Raw genomic sequence first — 24256 nt, forward strand, 5'->3', positions numbered from 1 at the left:
CGGTTCAAGGCTGTATGGTGGTTTTGCATTTGCATTTGTGTTTAAATAATTTTTATTTTATTTTAAGAATATTTTTTTATTTTTTTTATCATAATTCTTCGAATTAAAAAAAAATAGATATTCAACTTCGCCTGAGAAACCGCAATTTTCCCACATTGTTTTTTTAGAAAAATTACTTTTCACCATATATCAACCCTCTACTACCCCTTCAGAGTAGCTATCAAACTTTCCCACCTTCCCAAACGAAATGAATTTATTAGCGATTGCCTGGCGTCGCTTTTTATTCTACGGCATAGCTCATTAAAATACTTTTACCGCATTTGGCTGTTTTCGCCAAGTTTACTCTAGCTTGCAACTTGTTATTGAGACAACAGCGCTTGGCTAGAGTTCAAAGGGTTAATAGGCGCTTAAAATTCTTTCGGTCTTACAAATGTGCTCTCTCGCTAGCTATTCGATTGGACATTCTTCATTACTGGAAATGGCATGCATCTAATTGATTTTATGTTCTTTGCAATTTTTTGTTGTTTTTGCTTTCTCGATTTTACAGGCGTGTGAAAGGAAAGAGCATATCATAATAGAGTTGATTTGCGAAATTTGCTTATTAACTGTGGGATAATAGTTGAATTGGCAAAATTTGCAATTGTTACAAAAAATATTGTTATTTTTCATGTCTTAGAAATTTCGGAATTTTTGCAAAAATATAAAAAAATGTAATTTCTTATTTTTAACGTGAATAAAGTCAATTACAACAAAAATATGAATCCCGAAATTTTTCGAAATGATTATATAAATATTATTAAACAAGAAATCTTCGTTGTCTAATATGAATAAAGTCAATTACAACAAAAAATATTTCGGATCCCGAAAATATTAATCCCGAAATTTCGGATTTCTTGCAAAAATATCGTTAAAAGGGATATTTTCAATTTTTTCGTAAATAAAGTCAATTGAAACAAAAAAAATATTTCGGAATCCCGAAAATATGAATCCCGAAATTTCGTAATTATTGCATAAATATGGTTGAAAAATAAATATTTTCTTTTCTAACGCGAAAAAATTCAATTACAACAAAAAATATTTCGGAATCCCAAAAATATGAATACCGAAATTTCGGGATCTCATTTTTAATTCCTTTTTTTTTTACCAAATTTTGTTTTTTTTTGGTATTCTTGTCAAAAAATATTTATTTTCTACAGCGTTCTTAAAGCAGCCCATCATTTATTGTTCAAGTTAGGCTTTCATGTAATTTTATTTTTATGCTCTCTGTGTAAACACAAGCTGTTTACTTTTAGTTCTTTGTCTATACAATCTCAATTTTTGTTAATTAATTTCCATTAATTTAATTAATGTGTCTATAACTATTTTATGCTCGTTTCAGTTTGACGCCGTGTGAACCTGCACGCCTTCAAAGATGCTGCCTTTATACAATAAACACAAATTCGTGTTCATATGTTATAAGTGTAAAATAAACTTTGTTCAAACTTAAATTGCTGACCTCGAAAGAGGCCGCTGCCGCCTAATGGGGCGCCATTTTCAACAGAGTACAACACTTGAAGTGTAAGGCCAGCGAATTGTAAAAAGAATATGTGTACAGTGAAGTGTAAAAACGCCGGTGGTCTGCAGTTTAACTCCAAGTATAAGCGGGTAAGTCATGAAATTTTGAATTCTACACTAATTAAGTTAAGCATAGTGAGAAAGGCAACAAGTGCCAAGAAATGTGTTTTGAACTCACATATACAATGCCATATATAGTGACTTGCAAAAAAGAATTTTACCACATTTGCTTAGAAAAAGCCTACAGGTTGGCGCTTTTTATGTTAATTACGCTCTGAGCCAGTGATGTTCTAAGGCTAATAAATTTTTTTTTTTAATTTTTATTTGTTCTTAGTAAGAAGTGTATGAAATAGAATATAAAGAAAAATTATAAAAAAAATTGGCAACGCCTAGTAACTTCGTGTGTTTGTTTATACATAATTATGCTTATTTGATTTGTGTAAAAAAAAATTCTATTTAATTTTTTTATATTTTTTTTATGTATTTTTTGATTTTTTCTAAAAAAAGTTTTCATCGCTGACCTTGATTAGCTGCCAGCACGCATATGCCTACATGCTTACATTAATATTTCTGTGAAAAAAAAATTCCGCTTGTACACGCATGTTACGCAGACATTTTTCATACCCGCATTTGTGTTCGCAGGTAATTAATTTCCCTAACACACCGTGACTCTTGTAGCAAGTAGTTTTGCTGATGTTTCTAATTTTCACGCATGAACTCATCAAGCATGCCTTAAAATGCTGAAAATTTTGGCTGTTTTGCAGAATGGGCTTCTATTTCTTTGTTTAGAGGAAGGAGCCAATTTAATTATTATTATTTTATAATTACTTTTTCTCAACAACTTTGTACGCACTTCTGCTTCACTTGAAATTTTGTTGGCATCTGTCATAAATTGATTTAAATTAACTGATGATGATGGTGAGATTTTTTTTTGCTATTTATTTTTAAGATAAAACTTCTTTAATTATGGTGAGGGAAGTTTAAATTAATGTTGCGCAACAAAATTTCATCACGCTGTCAACATATGGGAAATTCTCACTCTGGTGAAGGTTAAATCGATTTGAAAAATTTTGAAGGTTTTCGGTTTAAAACTTGGATGGCTAAAATATCTGTTTTGAAGGTTGCCACCTGCCTACAAAATTTAAGGAAAAAATAAAATAGTACAAAATGAATAAACGCCTCACACATGAATGGTTTAGAAAAGTCCACGGGTGAAAATAATATTTTTGAGTAGTGTTGCCACTTAATTAAAAAAAATTTATTCAACAAAATTTGCTAAATAAAATGAAACATTCAAGTAAAATTATAAAATTAAATTAAATAACGAAGCTTATAGTTGAATATAATTTTTGAACGAGGTTGCCATACCTTTGCAATTTTTTTTAAATTAAATTCATAAGGTAACAGTACTATTCCAATAGGGGTATCAAATAAAAAGGCTTTGAAAGGCTTAAATATTAAAATAATTGTTACTATTATTGATACCTATCAAAATTAAATGGTCTCAAAAACTAAGATATATTTTTGGTAGAGTTGCCACATAATGCAATTTTTTTTTAGAACTGACAATAATATCACAGAGACATATAATATACATTACTAAAAATATGTCTCTGTTTAAGTTTTTAAGAAGTTTCAGTTATATATTTGATATTTCAAGAAGTGTTGCCATATCGATTTTTTTTGTTTTTTTTTATATAATATTTATTTCAAAAAATCTAAAATTGTATATAATTTCCCACATTAATTTTTATTCAACTGTGTTTCCATTTTATTTTACTTTCTATACAATTTTTAATTATTTGTGTCTTAAATTATATTCGCGAATTATTAATCATTTTTGCACCTTCTTTTCATTTTTTTTTTGCCTTTTGCTGCCACTTGACTTTACTACTGCGAGTTTGTAGCTATTAATATGCGCTATTTTTTCACTACGGTCCGCAATCATAATGATTGTCGTTCGGCCTGTCATCATTAGCGGCACATTAATTAAATGAGCCGCGTAAATTTGCACACTTAAGCGCAGCGCTGAAGCTGCTAGCTTGGGGGCAAACACTACTTATAATATAAAAATATATATGTATGCTTATACATATATGTATGTATCTATACGTTTGCCAGCATTTAAGAAATATTTTCCATATAATTTAGTCACGTACGTTGCACGCTGCATGCGTCTACATGTTGCAACAGCGGCGTTAATTGTGCGTGTCAATAACGTAGCGCCACATAAACTGGCGTAATTGAGAGTTTTAATTGCTTTTTGAAATATTTGTTGTATTTTTAGAGTTTGGCTGTGAGGCGACTTTAGTTGTGAGTGGCATAATTGGGAGTTATTGTATTAAATTTTTATTTTTATTTTTTTTAATTTTATTTTTCATTCCGATGCTCTTTTCACTTAATTCTAATTATTTTGTTTTACGAAATACATATGAGTCCAAAATGTAGTATAGTTGCAACACCGTTGTAACTCATGCATGTTGCCGCTTATCAATAGCGCTCGATCGCTGCGAAAAAGGGCAAATAAAGACAATAAAAACAACATGCGAACGCTTATTTGAAGTCAAGCGAGCGTTAACGGCAACATAAAAGTGGAATATATTTACAAAATATTTGCCGTTGTTGTTGCAACTAAAATTTTTGTTGTATTTTTAAACTTTTTATTTCATTTCTGTGCAAATGAAGCGCCAGCGTGCGAGTGTTTTGTTGTGAAAAACCTAAATACCCAGTTACGTGCCGCAATTTGCATGCCGAACTGTGTGGCACATACACAGCTGCAGCCACATTTAAATGCGCTGCCACGCTATCCCGCGCCACAATCTCACACAGTCTGACACACTTGCGCCAATAAAACACCAACAACAATCTCTCATAGTACCCTATGTGGCAAGTGTTGGCACTTTACTCAATTCTCCGCAAATAACCACTTAAGCATTGCCACGATTCACAGTACTTTTGCGAGTAAATCAAAATTCAAATTAATTGTCACTTGAAAGCAACGCGCGCTCAGTCAGCGGTCCACTCAACGCCAAGTTGCTGTAAATTTTCCTCCAAAAATGGTTTTTTTTGCATGCTTACTTGCAACATTTCATTTGCTATGCGAAAAGCGCCGACAACAGTTTACAAAGACAACAACAAAAACTCAGTGCCTTTGAAGTGATAATCGTGCTGCTCTTTGCGCCACAACAACAACAACAAAAATAACATATTTTTTATATTTAAACATTTTTAGTAGAACGTGTCACGACAACTCAACTAAGCTAGCCACAAATAAATGCATGTGGCAAGCAGCGCTGTATGTATATCTTGCAACATGCACGCTTGCGCTCCTTTGCCTTTCATATATCTTTCGGTCTGTCTGTCAGTCTGCTTTTGGTATTGTCTAGTTTCCCTTTAACCTTTGCTTTCACCACTTTTTTGTTGTTTTTGTGTTTTTTTTTATTTTGCTCGTGTGCTTTTACTTAGCGCCACTTGACTGTGACTTCCCCCCACACTTGCCACATACACCCGCTAGCTCGGTGCTGCTTATGTTAATGTGATTTTTTCTGCAATACAACAACAATGTGAGACATTCAAGTTGTTGTCCGCCAACTTTTACTGTCACTACCTGGTGCTCATCGCTTCAACTCCATCTGTTGGCCTGTCTTCTGCGCCCGCGGCAGTGTCATCATTTGTGCCATTAAATTTATGCAAAATGTCCGTTTGTTTTGCTAAATATTTTACAGTTCTCTATTGTCGCTTGTCTTTACCTCTATTTATTTACAAATCATCAACCTCAATGCCCATATTGGAAACTAAGTTCTGTGGCGTCTTCTTTGCCATTTAGTGGGATTTTCGGTCGTTAAGTTAATGTCGACTTGCTTGCGGCAAGCTTTCCAGCTTAATTTTTCTCATCATCAGATTTGTCTCAGGCGGCATGTTTTTCACTGTATTGCCTAGTTCTGCTCTGTTGCAGTTGTTCGCTTGTCTTTTTGTGTTCTTTTTTCTACTAAGCGACCTTTTTAGTTAGCAAAAAAAATGACTTTGAAATGAGCTCAGTGGGCTTTTATGACTCTATTCCGGTCATTTACTTCTCATTACAGTAGCAGCATGCATGTTGACCATGTGTGATGCGCAAACAGCTATGAGTGTGAGCATGCCTTGTAGGAATAATTTTGAGGCTTTAGGTGATATTTTTATATTGCGTGCCGATGTTTCTTTCTTTGGAAATTTTATTCGAAAAATTGAGCGTTTCTAAATTCTAGTAGACTTGTTTTTATATTTAAATCCTCGCTTTATCAACTTCCGACAGTAAATTTGCTATGTTCTGATAAAAGATTGGGTGTTAACTTGAGATTAGTTTGAAAAACCCTTCGATAAATTTTCAAATCGAATGGGTATTGCTCAGTCGAAGTATTATGTCACAAACCGAAGAATTATTGTTCTTCAAGATATAAAAGATCTCACCTGAATTCAGAAATAATGAGGTTAGTGAGATTAGCCATACTTAAGACCCGGTTCTTGACAGTAAGTGGCAATCTAGAGTAAATTTTTGAAACATTTTTGTCCAAAATCATTTAAGAGATAATTTATGTGCCTCTATTTGTCGGATAGCATCAATGGATCCACAAAAACTAGAAAAAAAGCTCTACCAAAGATCCAAATTCAATCCAAATATGAATTCAAGAAGTGTGTTCTGGTTTCTGGTACTCAGTGAGTCCAAAAAGAGTACCCAAACCTTATTTAAAGTAACCAAGGCTCTAGTTATTGATCTAAACCAACCGAATAGTGCTCCATATCGAGCATTATTTCCGAAAAATTTGCTCACAGGGTTGTTTTTTATGCCTGTAGTGTTCATATGAGTTTAGATTTTTATTAATAGTGCCTTAATTACCTAATTTGTTTGTTGTAGTTTTTGTTGTTGGCTTTTATATATTCATACATTTTTTTTTTCGAATTTATAACTCATCTATCGCTGCAGCTTTGTTGCACAGGAAACTGTTATGCATTCGCTAATGTTTTGGATTTGTTTTTGTAATGAAACTTGTTGGATTTGTAGGTCAAGCGCAATTTGCGTGATTCGTTGTGAACTCGCAAACAGCGTTAGATGTGCAGAGTGTGGGTTAATTGTGCGAATTTACAGACAGATATCTAGGTATGATATATAGTATATAGGTATTAAGCATGTATATATATACTAATCATATATGACTTGGAGGTTTCAACTATTTTTTTGATAAATAAATAATTACTAATTGCAAAGAAGTCTTCTCTCCAGTCTTCACTGTAGAAAGAAATTCCTAGGTCACCGCGCATGCGCGCTGTCACCTGTTGCATGATTTTCTGGAATGCCAGAATGACGCGCGATTGCCTGCCTGTCTGACTATCTGTTAGTGCGTGTAACCTCAATTCGTAAAAAGTCGCAGTAGACAAAGTGGGGCTGGGCGTCACGTTGCATAACTGTATAAATATTTGAGTTGGTTGACGACTGCAAACATGAAATGCAGACTTGATTTGAATATTTATTTGTTTTTGTTGTTTTTTATGGCCACTTTTGTTGCTGCTGTTTGCCGGTTGGCAAAATGTGTGACCGCCAATGCGCAAAATGCATTTGGTGGAACAGGTGTCTATGCAGGTTTAAAGTGTTAAGCTTGTGGTTGTTGTTATTCTTATTATTGTTGTTGTTTTCTTTGCTTCGCTGCATGGCCATAGCCTCGTGTGTACCGTTATGCGGCAGTCATAGCTCAGCAAGGTGTACATTTAATATTCATAAGCAATGCTGTTGGTGCAACGCTGCTGCTGCTGCATGCCACACGAAGCGTGATGGAACGAGTATACGCTTGCCGACTGCGTGGTTGACTTGCATTCTGCGAGTTGAACGTTGAAGTGCAGTTACCGTTGCAGTAGCACTTACACTACACTCTTTACTGTTTGTTGTTTGTTTTTACTTTGTGACAGTTGCGGTATAGTGTTAGAAAACAACAACAATAAGAAAAACTCGCGCTAGACACGTCAAGCCGGAATTTGCCGTGTATTTTCCGCACAAAAAGTAAAAATCTCAAATCTAAACTAGTTGTTGTTGTTGTTGGCTGAGATTTGCTTGCGTGGAAAACTTGCCGCATTAAAGCTTAATGGGTGAACTTGATCTTTAGCAAAGCGTGTTAAATGTGGTCAGCTGACCAAAAACAAAAACCAGCCGCCACTGCTGCACAACGCACGCTAATTATGCGCTGCCCATGTGTGTGAGCATAGAAAATTTAGCATTTTGAAAATGTTGTTGTTTGGTGTTGGATTTTTGCGTAAACCGGAAATCTGGTGTTGAAATTTCTTATGTAGATAAATCTTAGTGGCTTCAAGTGATGGCGAAATATTTGCAGCGCTTCCTTCTGTCGTTTTCTTAATTGGCTTTTTTCTTTAATTTTCATTAATTTACTTAATTTTTTTGTAGTTATTAGCTATGCCTTGTATTTTTTGTGCATAAGCTACGCTTAAAAATTTGATTTGCATTTTATTTTTAAATAATCGAATTATAATTTTAGTCTCTGCTTGCAAAAAGTCACTTTGAGCCCTTAGGGGTTAATGAATGAATACGCACTTTAATTAATTATCTGATTTTTTTTTATTTAAATGTATTTTTGGCAAAGCGAAGAATGAGCAAAAATAATTTGATAGATTCTTCTACTCGTTTAGAGTCGATAATCATAAGTATTAACAGATTATCCCATTTTGAGTCGCCTTTTAGTGGCTAATGGGTCCCTGAAAGTAGATCTTTTATATTGGAATACTAACCAAGGTTTGAAATGTCTATCGAGAGGCATGAAAGAAGAGATTAGAGAGAGAGAGAGAGAGAGAGACATTACATAACAAACCATTCTTTGAAGTTAGTAGAAGAAGAGCGAAACAATTGTACGCCACTGTGTACTAGTCAGATTTACTTACTCGGTTATAGAACCAATGCGTAAGTCATAGAAATCTGAACGAATTTTTACTTTAAAACCCTTGCATACACCACGACTTCATTTATTTTCATGTATCAATGACATGTTCGATTTCCAGGCAAGTGTTTCAAAAGTTCATCAAATTCTATCACATAAGGTATTCACATTGATTTCCTTCGGTCAAATTGATATTTTAGTTGAACTTGGTGAGTTGACACTTGCTACGATTTCATTTATTTTTATGTATCAATGATATGCTCCATTTCCAGGCATTTGTTTCACAAGTTCATAAAATTCTGTCACTGAAGTTTTACACTGATAGCCTTCGGTTAAATTGATATTTTGGTCTGACTTGGAGAGATGAGACTGGTGCTCTGGATCACATAGAGACTCTAAGATAATATTTGAGAGTTTTTTCGAGAAAAAATCTCATAACAGCTCCTTAGCTTTTTGGAGATACCTAATTTTCATAAATCTCAGAGAAGAAGAGATGAGAGGTCGATTCGTTTTAGGAGTTCTACTTAAGCTCGTCAGTCCTTGTGACGTTTATTTTAGGTTGTAAAAAGTATGGAGAGAAAGAACATAAAGCTTTCGTCGAGAGCAAAGTGAGGTTATACTGAAAAATCCAATTGTATCGTCACATGGATCATCTATTATGCTAATATATATTTATAAATAACGGTAACAAATTGTATTATTATCATTAATGATTAAGATTATAAATTATGAATATTTTTTATCATATTTTATTCACCCTAACGCAGATCACAATCACTTCCCGAGTTAAAATGGAACATCTGTGAAACTATTTTTCTCCTAAGCTCACATATGTTCATATATCTATTTATCTATATTCCTATGTAATTATAGAAATATACAATCTATCTATGTACTTCCCATCGCATGACGAATTAGTTCATCTGCGATGACCTCAAGCGTTCTCGGTCAATCATTAAAAAGCACATGCACCGACACATATGAATCATGTTCTATATATGTATATGTATGCATGTGTCTACATAAGAGCATTTATACTTTGGCATATGTAGCTATATTATTAGCGCACAAAAAAGCTTATCTGCACGTGTGAAAATAATAAATAATGATTTCAATTGAAGTACAGGTGTAGAAAGAAATAAAAAAGACTGCATACAACAACAAAGCATAAATTTATGTTATGACATAGAACGTGAAAATAGGAAATAGCGCAACTGCAACGTTCATGCCACACGAGTGTGTGTGTGCCTGTGCCTATGCCGACATCAATTTCTTATCACTTTACGTGCTTGCTGACATTAGTTATGATGGCTCGCATTTTTGCAGGCATTATTTTTGATATATGTACTCATGTATATTTATGTGTGTGCCTTTTCCCTCAACACACCTATAATTTCAACAAGTAATTGCATAAATGTGAACTCAATTGAATATAAAAGAAAAATAATAATATAGAAAAAGAATAACTCAACAAATATATTCCCAGTCAGCTGGAGATTCCCTTGGGAACCCAATTGCTGACTTAATAACTGCTCGGTTGAGTGATTACGGCGCTGCGCTCGACGCCGTCAAGGTAAACATACGCCAGCGTTCGCAGAGTCTTATATGTATATGTATGTAGAGCCGTCTAACGTTGGAACGTGCAAGAATGCAAGTAAACATGTTGCACCCTATTCCCCAAACACTCATACTCACACACACAGAAATATATTTCATTGTATGTCTTAGCGCCCTTCTTTGGCTTGTGGCACGAACTAATGCGAGACGACTAATGATGTGGCGAATTATGTTGCACTAGAATGCAGTTCCATATAATTTATGCGCTTCGCCGTGAACGGGGTTTTTCCCCAACAATTAAAACTAAATTGAAATGTCGGGAATTTTCTGTGGAAAATTAAGCGTCACAGTTAATACGAATGATGAGAAAGCAATACATACGTACATATAGTATATTTCGCAATGTGTTTGCAAATAAGTAAGGTGGCATAAGCTTTCGTGTTTGGAGAAACAAAAATTATTAGCTTTTAGTTCAAATTTTGTTTCAAAAGCTCTAAAAGCTTTATAAATATTTGTATATAAGCTGTCTCTAATATACAATTAGATCTTAAAAATGCTCTAAAAGCTTCGGCTAAGCTCTTACTAAACATAAAAAAGCTCTAAAAGCTTTCTTTGATATTCAACCGAGGTATTTAAAAGCTCTTAAAGCTTTCTCTAAGTCTAAAACTTCCAAAGTTACTTACTTTAATATCTTTTAATATTTGCAGAAAGCTTTAAAATCTTTATGTAATATTCCATTGTAATTAAAGAAAAATAGGTACTCATCAGGGCAAAAAGCTCTCTCTTATCAATAAAATGATCAGAGCTTTTACAATAAAAGCTTATTTCTGTAATATTCCATTGTAATTATCATCAAAAATATGTACTCATCATGGTTAAGAAGCTCTCTAGTATAAAGAAAATGGTTAGAGCTTTTAAAATAAAAGCTTGCACGGGCTTATAAAGGGAATAAATATAGGAAAATTTTATTTATAGGACGATTTGGAGACATTCTTACAGTCCATACCCTGAAAGACATGTTCCGATTGCTTTTAAAATTTCAAAAGCATTACAAAAGCTCAATTTTTTCTTTCAGAATATATATTTTGAATCTAAAATATTATATTTAGTTTTTCTGAAAATAACTGATTTTTTTAAATTATATAACCAACTACATCATTTACTTAATATTTTATACCCTTCACGAGCTTTCCGGTTATCATTAAAGCTATAAAAATTCTGACTGACACATCAAGAACACTAGATCCACGTCGATCAACTTGCAGCACAATGCGCAACGGCATCTTCATTAGCTACGAACGTGGCATAACGAAAAGTCAGGAAGTCAACCTTTTGCACTGCGAATTCTATTTTTAATTTAAAATATTTCTGCAATGCAACTAATTTGCTTTATAGTTATATAATACGAGGCTTTCTTCGCTATACAAATACAAATGTGTGTGTCTGTGGCATGTATGGCGACTAAAAAGAAACACCTGTTGCAGCCAAACAATTGCGCTCGAACACATGCGAAGCATTCTTCAAGCTGAAGAAGTGTGTGTTCTGTGTATACATAGCGTGCCGGCGATGCCGTAATAGCCGTTGTTTGTAGAGAATGATTAGATAATAAAAATTTCTATAAACAAGCGCATGGAGATTGTTTGCAGTGCGCTAAGAAGACTGACGTTTGTATATCTCTCGGCTCGAACTTGAATCATAAGACGCATGTTGTTGTTGTTGTTGTTGTTGTTAGCTTTGTTAATGTGCAGCTACAACAACATTGGCGTCAGCGTCGCCGCCTGTAACTAATCTGTAATCTATTGATGTATGCGTTCTTTCTTTATAACTCATATCTTTGTTGTTTGCTGTAGTTGTAGTTGTTTTATTGTTACTGCTATTTTTGCTATATATGCACTCTAATGCTGGCAATTATCCAACAAGCAGCACAGCTAACTCTATTCTAGTATGTGTTCTTTCTTACAAAGAAAGACACAAACATATCTATTACGCCATGTTGCATGTCCACTAGCTATTCTATGCCTTTCTCTAACTTACGGAGTTGTGGAAATTCGAGCCATTGCATCAAGTACACACAACAACAACAATATGTGTTTCCTTTACGCCTTCCCCGCACTCACTCACTCGTCATCAAGCTGGCGCAATGAAATGACGTAATTAAAGCAACCGCCATGGTGGCGGCGGCGGTGGCGGTCCACAAATTGATAGTGGTAAAAGTAATAGGAATTTGCGGTCGTTTGGGCAGCTTTCTAGTTTTCTAATGATTTATAAGAGTTTGTAGTTTTTATCTTTAGTTTTTACAATGTTGGGAAGAGAGTGGCTCTCCACTTACTTTTATTATGACTAATTTCGGGTTTTTTTTTGTGCTTTTCCTCATTTAGTGTTTCAAATTGTTTTTTATTGTATGTGAGTAGGCATGCTCTGATTGATTAATTGATAAGTCTTTGATGGATTTTGTTGGGGATTCTCGGAAGTTTTCGTTGAAATGTGATCTAAACGCGTAAAGAAAGTACTTCTAATTATATTTTGGATTTCTTAAGAACTAAAGAGACAGGGATATTACAAATTTAAAAAGCTACCACCGCTTGATCTGTGTATTGAAGTCATTCTATTCTAAAACTCATTGGTAATCTGAGAAGATCTGGGGGTTTCTGACTTCAAAGGAGCTTGTTTTTTAAGTAATAAGCTTTTTTGAGAAGAAAAAGAGTAGCCATCATAAGGGACATATTATCGAAATTATCATTGCTGGTTGATATAAAAGCTTAGGTGTCTCCTTTATGACCGAAAGCTTTAACTGTGATCAGAGCGAATTTGTATTGAATCTGGAGATGAAATTACGTTGAACTTCTAAATCTTATCAGCTTGGTGACAGCAAAGCCGGCTTTCGAGATATAAAAGTTCGTTTTTTTATATTTCTGATGAGCTTTCATGAGCTTTTAAAAGCTTTACTTCCAAAACTTTTTTGAAATTCTCGTCATGGAAGTATGATTTTTGTTGGATCTAGTTTCTTCTAGAAGTTGTATATAGGCAAAAGGTAATAAAGAGTTGAAAAATGACGTTATATAGGACACTGGATTATACATGCTCCCGGAAATGGGTTATGATATTGAAGTAATACCGATAACTCGGGAACTAATGTTAGTAGAGACATCATACTCAGCTTTTTGGTGAAAAAAAAATTGTAAGACTCAATTAATGTTTTGAAATAAGACATGTATTCTAAATCTAAGTCTAAGTCTTAAACTTAACTTAGAAATTAGACAACATATTCGTGTTCTTTCAACATTGTTGTTGTTGTTGTACGGTAATTTTATTGTCACAAAGCATCACATTGAACGACTTAGGAAATGATCTCGTGCCATTTTTTTTTTTGCACTTTATGACGTAATTTAATAGCAACTGACATTAATGGTGGCGACCGGTTTATGGTGTGGTGTGCGGCCATTCGTGCCGCAAGTACTTACAGTAATAGTAAATATAGTTAGACTGGACGTTAGCTGTCAGAATGTGTTTGTTTGAGTATGTGGCATTTGAAGTAACTAAATTTACGCTGTGCTGCGTGTTTCCTGCAGTTGTTGTTGTTACAGCTAAGCTTGGTTTACATCAAGTTCTATCTATTATTTTTAAGTATCTACTGTTGTTGCATTAATTTTATTTACTCATTTACTAATTATTTAGAGAGCTTGCACAATTTAGTGTTGTTGTTGTTAGTTGTATACAAATTCATATTTATGCTTATAAGCTGGCTAAGAATATTTCTATGTGTAACTAAAAATATGTTTGTATGTGTATAGTGATTTCTTTATAATGATGCCCATACATTCACATAACAGCCTTGCCGCCTTTGGACCAAATCCGATTTTATAACCCGTGTCATTTTACAATGCCGCTTACCGACTGCGCGTGCTTCGCTTTAGAAGCTTACATACAGACATACAAACAACAAAAACTAAAGCTGTGCGCACTTAAATTCATATTTGTTGTTGTCGTTTGTGCCACAAAACCGTTGTGTGGCTTTGTATATCACATTTTCTTTCTATTAGACCCAACTCTCCTCTCTACCGCCTTTACATTGTCTTCACTACTCTACGCCATTCTACTTTGCTATTAATCCAATTGCTTTTATATGCTACTTGTACTTCATTCTTCTTCTTTTTCTCTACATTTTCTTTTATTATTACAATATTTTTTCAATGGCATTTTATAGCCGAAACCGTTAGATAGCGCGCATACACTTACTAAGTTACCAGCGGCAGCTTGCTTAGTATAATATACTTGCTTACAATAAAATACTTTTTCATATGAAAATCACTTCTTTGTTGTTGTTGCATTTGCTTTTCTACTCGTACATAACCGCATTTTCCTTTGTGGCAATGCCGCTACTCGCTTACTTACAGTCGGCTATAAAGTACGCGTACAAATGTCGTTTAATAGAAAGAAATTGTTTGCGTAGCAAGCAAATGTGGTCTGCCTAGCGTCGACCAGCTGGCCACTTGGCAAGTAGTAGCCGTCGCGGAAGTGTCTCTTTGTATATACATATGTATCTTCAGACTTGCTTAGTTGCTGCTTGGTCAGCGGTGCGCATAGAAAGAAGTTACTAGGTAAGCTAATACTAGTTTGTATTATTCAGAAAATGTTGTGTAGAAAAAATGAAAATAGAAACAAAAACATCAGAAAGAACGAAAATAAATTGCGAAGTGGAAATAACACTAGAAAGGTGTGACTACGGTAGCAATGAAGTTGAGATAACTTGCTCTCCAACTTTGTAGTGAACAGAATTTTTAATATGATTATCACACTACTTGGCTTGTTTATTGGACAGCGAAGGAGAGGGGAGTAGAGACGAGGTGGTTGTTGAAATTTATTTATAATTTTTTTAGTGAAGAAGCCTATAATCCAAAATCTTCAGTATAACTTTATAAGGAGAATTTAAGTTCCATTTCTTTCCAGGTATATTATACTCCCTGCCACGCCCATTTCTTTATACACTTTTTGAATGTTAGCAAAGAAGAGTATTGAGAATTTCAACGTGCCAAAATATTTTTTTGTTCGATTTTGGAATTTTTATCGATAAAATATCGATTTCATAGAAAATGGGCGTGGTCATAAATATCGATATATCGATTTCGGTAATTTTAGGACATAATCAAGTAATATTCGGTGCTTAAAGTTATTTTATACCTAAAATTAGCTTGAAAGCTCTTTGAAAATTCGTTAAAGCGCTGAAATATATAAACCGTTATATCGAAAACGGTTATTCATCGAAATCGATTATTATCGATATTTCTCAAGAGAGATTTTTTAAAAAGCAAAAAGCTTTTTTGAAAGGGAAAACAGTATCCGTCATTTGGGACATATCATCGAAATGTTCAAAGCTGGTTGATATAAAAGTTTATGACTTTTATGACCGAAAGCTTACATTACGATCCGAGAGAACTTTTAATGAATCTGAAGATGAAATTACATTAAACTTCTAAATCTAATCAGTTTGGTGACTGCAACACCGGTTTTCAAGTCATAAAGATTGTTTTTTATATTACTGATGAGCTTTCATGGGATTTTAAAAGCTTTACTTTCAAAACTTTCTTCTTTCATTCTCATTCATCTCAAAGCAATAAGATTTTTGTAGGGTCTAGTTTCTTCTAGATGGTAGAAGTTTAATATATGGCAAAAGGTAATAAAGAGCTTTCTTCGTTGAACCACGACGTTAGATTGGACGCTGAACTATGTACATATGTACCCGGAAATGGGTTATGATATGGAAGTAATACCGATTTCTCAGGTACTAATTTCTAATACCGTGTGTCATACCGTGTCTACCGAATGAGCTTTTTGGCCAAAAAAGTTTTTTGTAAGACTTATTTAATATTTTGAAATAATAATAATTTCAATAAAATGAAATGCTTTCCACTGAGGCTTCAAGCAAGGCAAGAAATATTTGAGACAGAAAAAAGCAATAACAAAATCAATTAAATAAAAACTGAAGCATTTTGCCAATTTTTTTACAAAAAAATAAATAAAAAAAATATGGTGCAAACAAAAAGGTTGTGTGAACTTACATTTCCCCCAAAATTTGTTAATATTTTTAATTAATTTTATTAAAAATTATTTTGTTGTTCTGTTATTTTTTTTTTAATTTTTTGTTAATTAAATTAAACAAATTATTTCTTTGCGGGCGTTGTTGTTCTTGTTTTTGTCTGGTGAGTTCCCTCCGCCTAACCCCTTTCATTAAAATATTAAAATATATGTGTGTTGGTTTGTTGTGGTTGTGTGTTAAATATATGTATAAATTAAGCGTGCAATAAAAGCAAAAAAAAACTCACCTTCGCAGTGACGCCCATCGCCGTGATAGCCGGGAAAGCAGGTACACGTGAAGCTGCCAAGCGTATTGATGCAGTGCGCAAATACATCGCATGGACGATATTTGCATTCGTTTTCATCTGTAAGCGTTTAGGAGCAAGCATTAGTTTTTAATTGTGCAATGGCGTTTGGTGGCGTTATTTAATCATTTATGAGCGTATTGTTGTAGTTGGTTTTTGTTGTTTTAAAGTTAATTAATTGTACTTATGTATGTAATTCTATTTTAGCTGTTATTTTTGTTGTTTTTTTGTATTGGTTTAGGTATATGTATGTATGTATTAACTGAAATTAAGATTTTTTGTTGGATTAGGCTATCTAAGAAGCTTATTAATAATCTAGATATTATGTGTAAGGCTGTGCTTTGTAAGCTAGTGTACCAAAAATATTTTAGAAATATTAACAAAATCATTGGTCTTGCTTTGGTAAATTAATTTAGAGTGTTTGTAATTTAAATGGCTAATTTTTGATTTTTTTGAAGCTATTAACTTGTACAAGTACCCTTCAAATTGTGCGTGTCAAATTGTTTTAATTATTTAATATTTTTTTGTTCTAAAGTTACTTAATTAGCGTTCATTGCAAGCTTCAGTTATTATTATTTTTTTTTTTACAAATTAGTTTATTAAGCTGTTTGTTTAATATTTAAAGCTAGTTTTGTTAATAATTTTTGTGTTTATTAATTAATTATTTAATTAAAATTATGTATTTTTGTAATTATATGCTTACCTTTAGCATTTTAGAGGAGGTTTTAAGGGAAGAAATCATATTAAATTAAAAATAATTGCTTAAATTAATTTAATTATTTAAATAATTAGTTTTTTTGATGCCAAGCTTTAGTAAAAACGTAGACAATTAGCTAAACTAACATTTATAAGGTTTTTATATTAATTTAGTATTAAAATATATGGTCAATATTTAATTATTATTACGCATTAATATTTTTATTTTTTTTTTAATATTTAATTACAAATAATTTTTTAAGATTTTAGCAAAAATTTAGTAATTTTGAAATATTAAAATTTAAAAAATGTTAAAATTTTATTAAATTATTATTTTTTTTTTAAATATTTTTTCTATGTCAAGTACTACCTAATCTCTTAATTTTTAATTTCATTACCACTATTGTTTGGCATTCGAGAAAATCTCATTTTCTCACTACTAAAGTTCTGTACAAATGCATTGTGCTTTGCACAATCACACAGCCTTATCGAAGGAAATCCTTTTCCACCAATTCGCTTCGCTTATAAACTTAACAATAAATCTTGATTACCTTACAACTAACTACAATACATTTCGCAATTACTGCTCATCGAATAGCTCTATCAATTTCATACAAACACAATTGTTTGTATGTAGTCGTGGAATTTATCGCTCACTTACCTCGGTCACCGCAATTGCAACCGCCAAAACCGTCGTTACAATGGCAAACGCCATTTAAGCAAACACCATTCGTGCACTTAGTGCCTTCCTTATCACAGTCATCTGCAATTAAAAGCGTAAACGGAAATTACAATTTAACACCGTAAAACATTTATGTACAATTTGTAATAGAATGTGCATTAATTTTATAGTTTTGACTATATTTGGTAGAATTAAATATTATAAAATGAGTAGCAAAATATATATATTACTACTATAATTTTAAATTTAATTCAAATCGCTAATTTATAATCTTCAATCTTCAGTTATTAATCTTTAATATTTAACATTTTATTTATAATTATCAATCTTCAGCCTTTAATATTTAATCGTTAATCTTTAAACTTTAATTTCTAATTTTAGATTTTTAATTTTAAATTTAATTTAATTTTAATTTAATCTTTAATATTTAGTCTTTAATATTTAATCTTCAATCTTTAGTCTTTAATCTTTAATCTTTAATCCTTAATATTTAATCTTTAATCTTTAATTTTTAATTTTTAATTTTTAATTTTTAATTTTTAATTTTTAATTTTTAATTTTTAATTTTTAATTTTTAATTTTTAATTTTTAATTTTTAATTTTTAATTTTTAATTTTTAATTTTTAATTTTTAATTTTTAATTTTTAATTTTTAATTTTTAATTTTTAATTTTTAATTTTTAATTTTTAATTTTTAATTTTTGATTTTTACTTTTTAATTTTTAATTTTTAATTTTTAATCTTTAATCTTTAATCTTTAATCTTTAATATTTAATCTTTAATCTTTAATATTTAACCTTTAATCTTTAATATTTAATCTTTAATCTTTAATCTTTAATCTTTAATTCTTAATCTTTTATCTTCATTTTATTATTTATTTATAATTTTCATAATTTTTTTTTTGTTTTTTATTTTAGTTAAATTCTTATTAAATTTATTTAATTCAATACTCACTTGTGCATTTGAGCTCCTCTCTCAGCTCATCGGCACCGAGAAAACAATCTCGCCTGCCGTCGCATAATTTCGATAATTCGAATAATTGTAAATAATCTGTAGACTCATTAACTTGACAGCCGAAATAGCCATCTTCAAGATTTAGAAAAAATACTTCGCCACCAAAACGGCTATTTTTCAAATGCGCTTGGTCCGATCGTATTGTTTTGATTTGTGAATGTACCTGCAGGAAGGAGAGAAAAGAATATGCAAAAAATTAGTTTCTGTGAAATTATGAAAATAAATGCATAAAAATGAAAATAAATGTAAATTTCAATAACACTTAAAACCAAATTTTATGCTCCAAACCTATGTACTATGAATAAGTATTCAACTGAGCTAAAGAGTGCATGCCACACTAAAATTTTGTTGCATGCCTCAAATTAGTTCTAATTTCCGGGTTCTACTTTTTGGTAATTTGTGCATTAGTTGAAATTTTTGTTTTCTAGCGTCGAACTTTTCCACTTTACTACCAAAATTTTCGCTTTTTTATTGCTGCTAATTAGTGAAATATATAATAACTGCCTGTACATAATTTGCATTGCATTTTGGTCTTCAATTATTTGGCGTGAAATATGAAGAAATCAATTAGGAAGTGCAGTAATGCGAAATGAGCAATATGAATGAGCTTACAAAATTGCCAATTCATGCTTAAAATTTGTTAAAATCTTATTATTTTATTTTACTTTATTTTAATTTATTTTATTATATTTTACTTAATTTAATTTAATTTAATTTAATTTAATTTTATTTTATTTTATTTTATTTTATTTTATTTTATTTTATTTAATTTTGTCTTCGAGAAAACTTTTAACAATAGTTTTCGCTGAATTCTTCTTCATAACTGTTGCATGCTAAATTGTTACGCTTCGTTGCGCATTTTCTTCGAATAATGAAAACTCAATGCCTCTGTGTACTTCAGCTTCAATTGAGACTGTTCTAACTATGACCTTTGATTACAACAATAAAAAATTAAATAATATAAAAAAGTAAGAAGCTGGTGAAAAGTTAATATAATTTACATCTCAAAGTCTAAAAGCGAAACTTGTTGAATGAGTTTATGCAAAATTGAGTCATTAACCCTTACTATACTACTTTTTCATGATACTTTTTCAATTCAATTCTCAAACACCATTTATTTTCATCTTCACCTATTGTAGCTAAATAATTTCCAAAAGCGTTAAAATAGCCTTAGAACTTTTGCTCAACATTTCAGGAATATGTAACACCTCATATAGCCTAATGAGCGGCAAATGCTCAATTTTTAACACCAACTAAGCGCAAAATTGCAAATTCACTAGGAAAACTGAAAATCATGTGAAATGTTTTAATAACTTCATAAGCGTGTGAGAATCAATTTTTCCACCGGCAATTGGCTGCCTGAAACCGCAGAGGCTATTGACTTTCGCACGCTTCTCTAGTAGTAGCATTACCTCCAATACCACCACATACACACATATCTATTTCTTCATCTAACCAACAGCGTCCGTCTGTCAAGTTCAAGTTTGTGGATGCGCCGATTTTATCAGCTGACACTGACTGTGCTGTGCGATTGACTGACTAACTGACTGACTGCTTTGACAGACAGACAGACATCTCCGCTTTTGCATTGTTTTTGCACGAGAGCGCGCGTTAGACACGAGCTGCCACCATTGCCTTCCATTGACATTGCTGTGCAATTAAAAGTGCTACTGCAATTGTTTTTGCCATTATTGTTGTTATGTGGCTATATTGTTGTCAAATATTGGTGGATCAAGTGTTGTTGCAGTTGTTGTGTTTGTATGTATATGTGTCTATGTTATCACAGCTACTAAAGTAATCTATAATAGTGACCTTGTGTTGCGCATGCTGCTTCATTGTAAATTTATTCAATAGTTGTATACAACAACAACAATAGCATTATTAAGTAGCTTGTTTTTAGATTATGTATGTATGTGTTTAACCATATTTAATAAGCGCGTCATTGTTTTAAGGCTACTGTATTTTGAATAGATTACAGTTGTGGGCATATTAGTGGGTACTATTAAAATGTTTTTGGGAAAAAGTTTTTGATTAAAATTTGTATTTTATATAAAGCAATATAATATTTTTTTGTAACTTTTTTAAGTAAAAAATATTTTTTTTTTATTAATTTTTTATAAAAAATATTTTGTTTTTAATATTTTAGAAAAAAAAAAAAATAAAACTTTTAATTTTAATTTTTAAATAAAAAATTTTAATTTTAATTTTTAATTTTTTTAGGAAAAACGATTTTTTAAACTTTTTTGGGAAAACTATTTTCTTATTTAATTTTTTAAAAAAATTTTTTTAATTTATTAGAAAAAATATTTTTTAATTTTTTAGAAAATATTTTTTAAATTTTTAGAAAAAATATTTTTTAATTTCTTAGGAAAAATATTTTTTAATTTTTTAGGAAAAATATTTCTTAATTTTTTTATTTTTTTGGGAAGAAATATTTTTTTAAGAAAAATATTTTAAAATTTCCGAAAAAAATTCACTTATTTTTGAAATATTTATTTTTTTAGACAGTTTTAATTTTTAATATTATAAATCATAATATGTTTTATGCTATAAAAACTGAAAGTATCCCTATTAATATGGCCAAAACTGTATTTTTTTCGCTTTATTGCTCACAATACGTGCTTGTATCGAAAAAAGCCATTATAAAATGAAAAAAAAAACAATAATTGTCAAAATGCAACAACAATTTTACAACAACCACACAACACTAACGCGTGCTTTTAAAAACCAGCAACAACAACAAAAAAGCAAAAATAATTAAAAATAAATCGCAGACAATGCCTCGCACATCAAAGTGCTCCCATGACATTGCTGCCAACACAACTCGTGCCACCGCGTTGCCATGATGATCACCAGCCGCCAGCCGCCGCACTGCCAGCATTGTCAAGTGCAATTGCGCTTGCAATTAAAAGCATCAAAACAAGTGCATACGTGCCGCTGGCAGTAAATGGGCACATCTATATTAGATTTTGCAATATTTCAGTCAAGTGCGAGTGTGTGTGTGTGTTTAGTTTCTCTTCTTCTTCTATCCTCAAGTAGTGCAACCTTTGCTTTGAAAGCGTGTGCTGCTCTTGAGTTTGTGTTGCTTCGAAAACAGTAATCTAGTATAGCTAAAGAGGGTAAACTATTGTTACCGTTATAATTGTTAACGAGCGTGGTTTCTAATGCAACCTCTGGTCTCTGGTTGCAGCTGTCAACTGGTGCTACATGTGTATATAAAAACAGACATATATGTGCTGTATATAAATATTGGAGGTAATTGCTAGGGACGAGCTTGCCAATAAAAGCGTCAATCGCGTGCCTTGCACTAATTTCTAATATTTTTATGATTTTTTGTGTTAGAAAGCTTGACTTGATTTTTATTATATCAGTTGTTATCGTAGATTTTTTGTTATAAATCTGTGTTTATATACACATAGCTATTAAATAATTAGTATTTGCACTTCACATTGTTGTTTTTTAATTTAATTAGCGCCAATTAACAGCAGAGTGTTAATTTTTAATTTAATAAATTTTAATAAATATTTAAAAATTTAATTAATAATAGTTTTAGGGGATTAAGGAGGATATTCCATACAAGCTTTTTACTATAAAATTATTTGAATTAAATTTTAATTATTTTGCAAAAAATTTACCGAGAATATTTTTCAAAAAACGCAGTATTGGATTAATTTAAATTAAATTTTAATTTTTTTGAAAAAAATTTTGAATATTACTATTGAAAACTGAGCCTACTAATTATTTAAAAGAAATTAAACTTGTGTTTTTAACATTTAAATTCGATTTTTGGTATATTTTTATCGATTTTTTTTTAAATTATTTTCTAATTATTTTTTTTATTTTTAAGATTATAGTTTCAGAATATAGCATTTTAGATGTTTTAGGCAACTGAAAGTCACCAAATAATATGATAATAACCGAAAAAGTGTAGCAAATCAGCAAAATCAAAAGCGAGTTCGGCGCTTAAGTCTTTCGTTTGTCCATTACCATATTTGTTTGAAGAGATGAACTAGCAATAATTATTAAATAAATAGAAATTAGAGATGGATGGTTTGCAATAACAAATTTTTCATGCTAAATTTACAATTTTTCTCTTTTAATTATTATTAATTATTAGAAACATTTTATACCAACAAATCCCAAATATATTATTTTTTAAATGACGTAACTATAACTCTCATACTTGTAAGCATACCGTTAAGCTAAAAATTACTATTTACTTTTTTTTTGTTTTTGCACTAACAAATTACGTAAGCTATTAGTTGTTTAACGGTTAATTACATTAGTTGTCTATTGAACTCGGTTTGGCAACGACGAAAAAGGAATTGCGAAAAGAGCAGGCGACAAGACGAACGATGACAAAATTAATTGGCAGTTAATAATATAAAACACAATAACAACAACAACAATAGCAGCCAATGAAAGCAAAAAGGAAATAAAAAGTCTAACGGTGAAAAAATAAGTCAATAACCTTTCTACATGTAGATACTAAACCAATTGGCGTTTGGTGCGCGCGCTTTCATTGTGCGTTGAGAGAATACAACTATATAACTAAGGAATATATATGTTCATACATGGATATATTTGTCTTTGTGCTGCTACGCGCTTATTATTAATGGCTGTTGTAGTGGCTTGATTGGCTTGTCGTTGCTTGGTGTGTGGACAAGATTAGTAGTTGTTGTAGGAGGTTACTTTGGTGTTTTTTTAGTTTTAGTTTTGGAAATTTGGCAATTAATGCTTTTTGTGGAATTTTTTTTGTTAGAGCCAACGCATTAATTTGTTAGGGTATGAAAGCTTAAAGACTTCAAAATTTGTGTAGCCTCACGTAACGTAACATAGAACAGCATAACAAAATTAATATAGCAAATATAAAATTATATTTAATTTTAAATAACAACCTTTAACTTAACTTAACTTATCATGACTTAACTTAACGTAACATGACGTGACGTAACATAACATTATTTTTAAACGGTAAAGCTGACGTAACTTCACATAAATATTTTTTAACTTAACATAACTCAACTTAACGTAACATAACTTAACTTCACTTTTTTTTACTGCAAAACTGACGTAACTGAAGACAAATATTTTTTTAACTTAACACAACTCAACTTAACAGAACTTAACGTATCAAAACTTAACGTAAGGTAACTTAACTTAACATAATTTTTAAACTGCAAAAGTGACGTAATTTGGCAAAAATATTTATTTTTTAACTTAACATAACTGAACTTAACGTAACAAAACTTAACGTAACATAACATAACTTCACATAATTTTTAACTGTAAAGTTGTCGTAACTTAACAAAAATATATTTTTATTACTTTCTGTATAACAAATCTAGGCTAACTTAACGTAACGTAACATAGTCCTTGGCAATTCAAACTTCTGATGTAAAATAAATTAGCGAATAATACGTATTAATGAATATTGAATTTGTATCAGAAAATAAAAAATAC

The 24256-nt window shown here is 31.3% G+C and overlaps 1 protein-coding gene across 18 annotated transcripts in view; it reads right to left on the reverse strand.

Moving 5' to 3' along the window:
• Positions 1–24256, reverse strand: part of LOC105219831 (uncharacterized) — a 184947-nt gene that overhangs the window by 99562 nt on the left and 61129 nt on the right. For 16 of the 18 annotated variants that reach the window (XM_054227171.1, XM_054227172.1, XM_054227176.1 and 13 more), the window contains 3 exons: positions 18734–18956; positions 17760–17861; positions 16346–16462 (listed from right to left, as the gene is read on the reverse strand). In XM_054227171.1, the coding sequence (XP_054083146.1) occupies positions 16346–16462; positions 17760–17861; positions 18734–18956 (442 nt within the window). The remainder of the gene's footprint in view (positions 1–16345; positions 16463–17759; positions 17862–18733; positions 18957–24256) is intronic. The other 2 variants (XM_054227186.1, XM_054227185.1) reach the window with 1 other exon arrangement.

The sequence above is a fragment of the Zeugodacus cucurbitae genome, chromosome 3 (assembly GCF_028554725.1).
Source record: "Zeugodacus cucurbitae isolate PBARC_wt_2022May chromosome 3, idZeuCucr1.2, whole genome shotgun sequence".
Lineage (NCBI taxonomy): Eukaryota > Metazoa > Arthropoda > Insecta > Diptera > Tephritidae > Zeugodacus > Zeugodacus cucurbitae.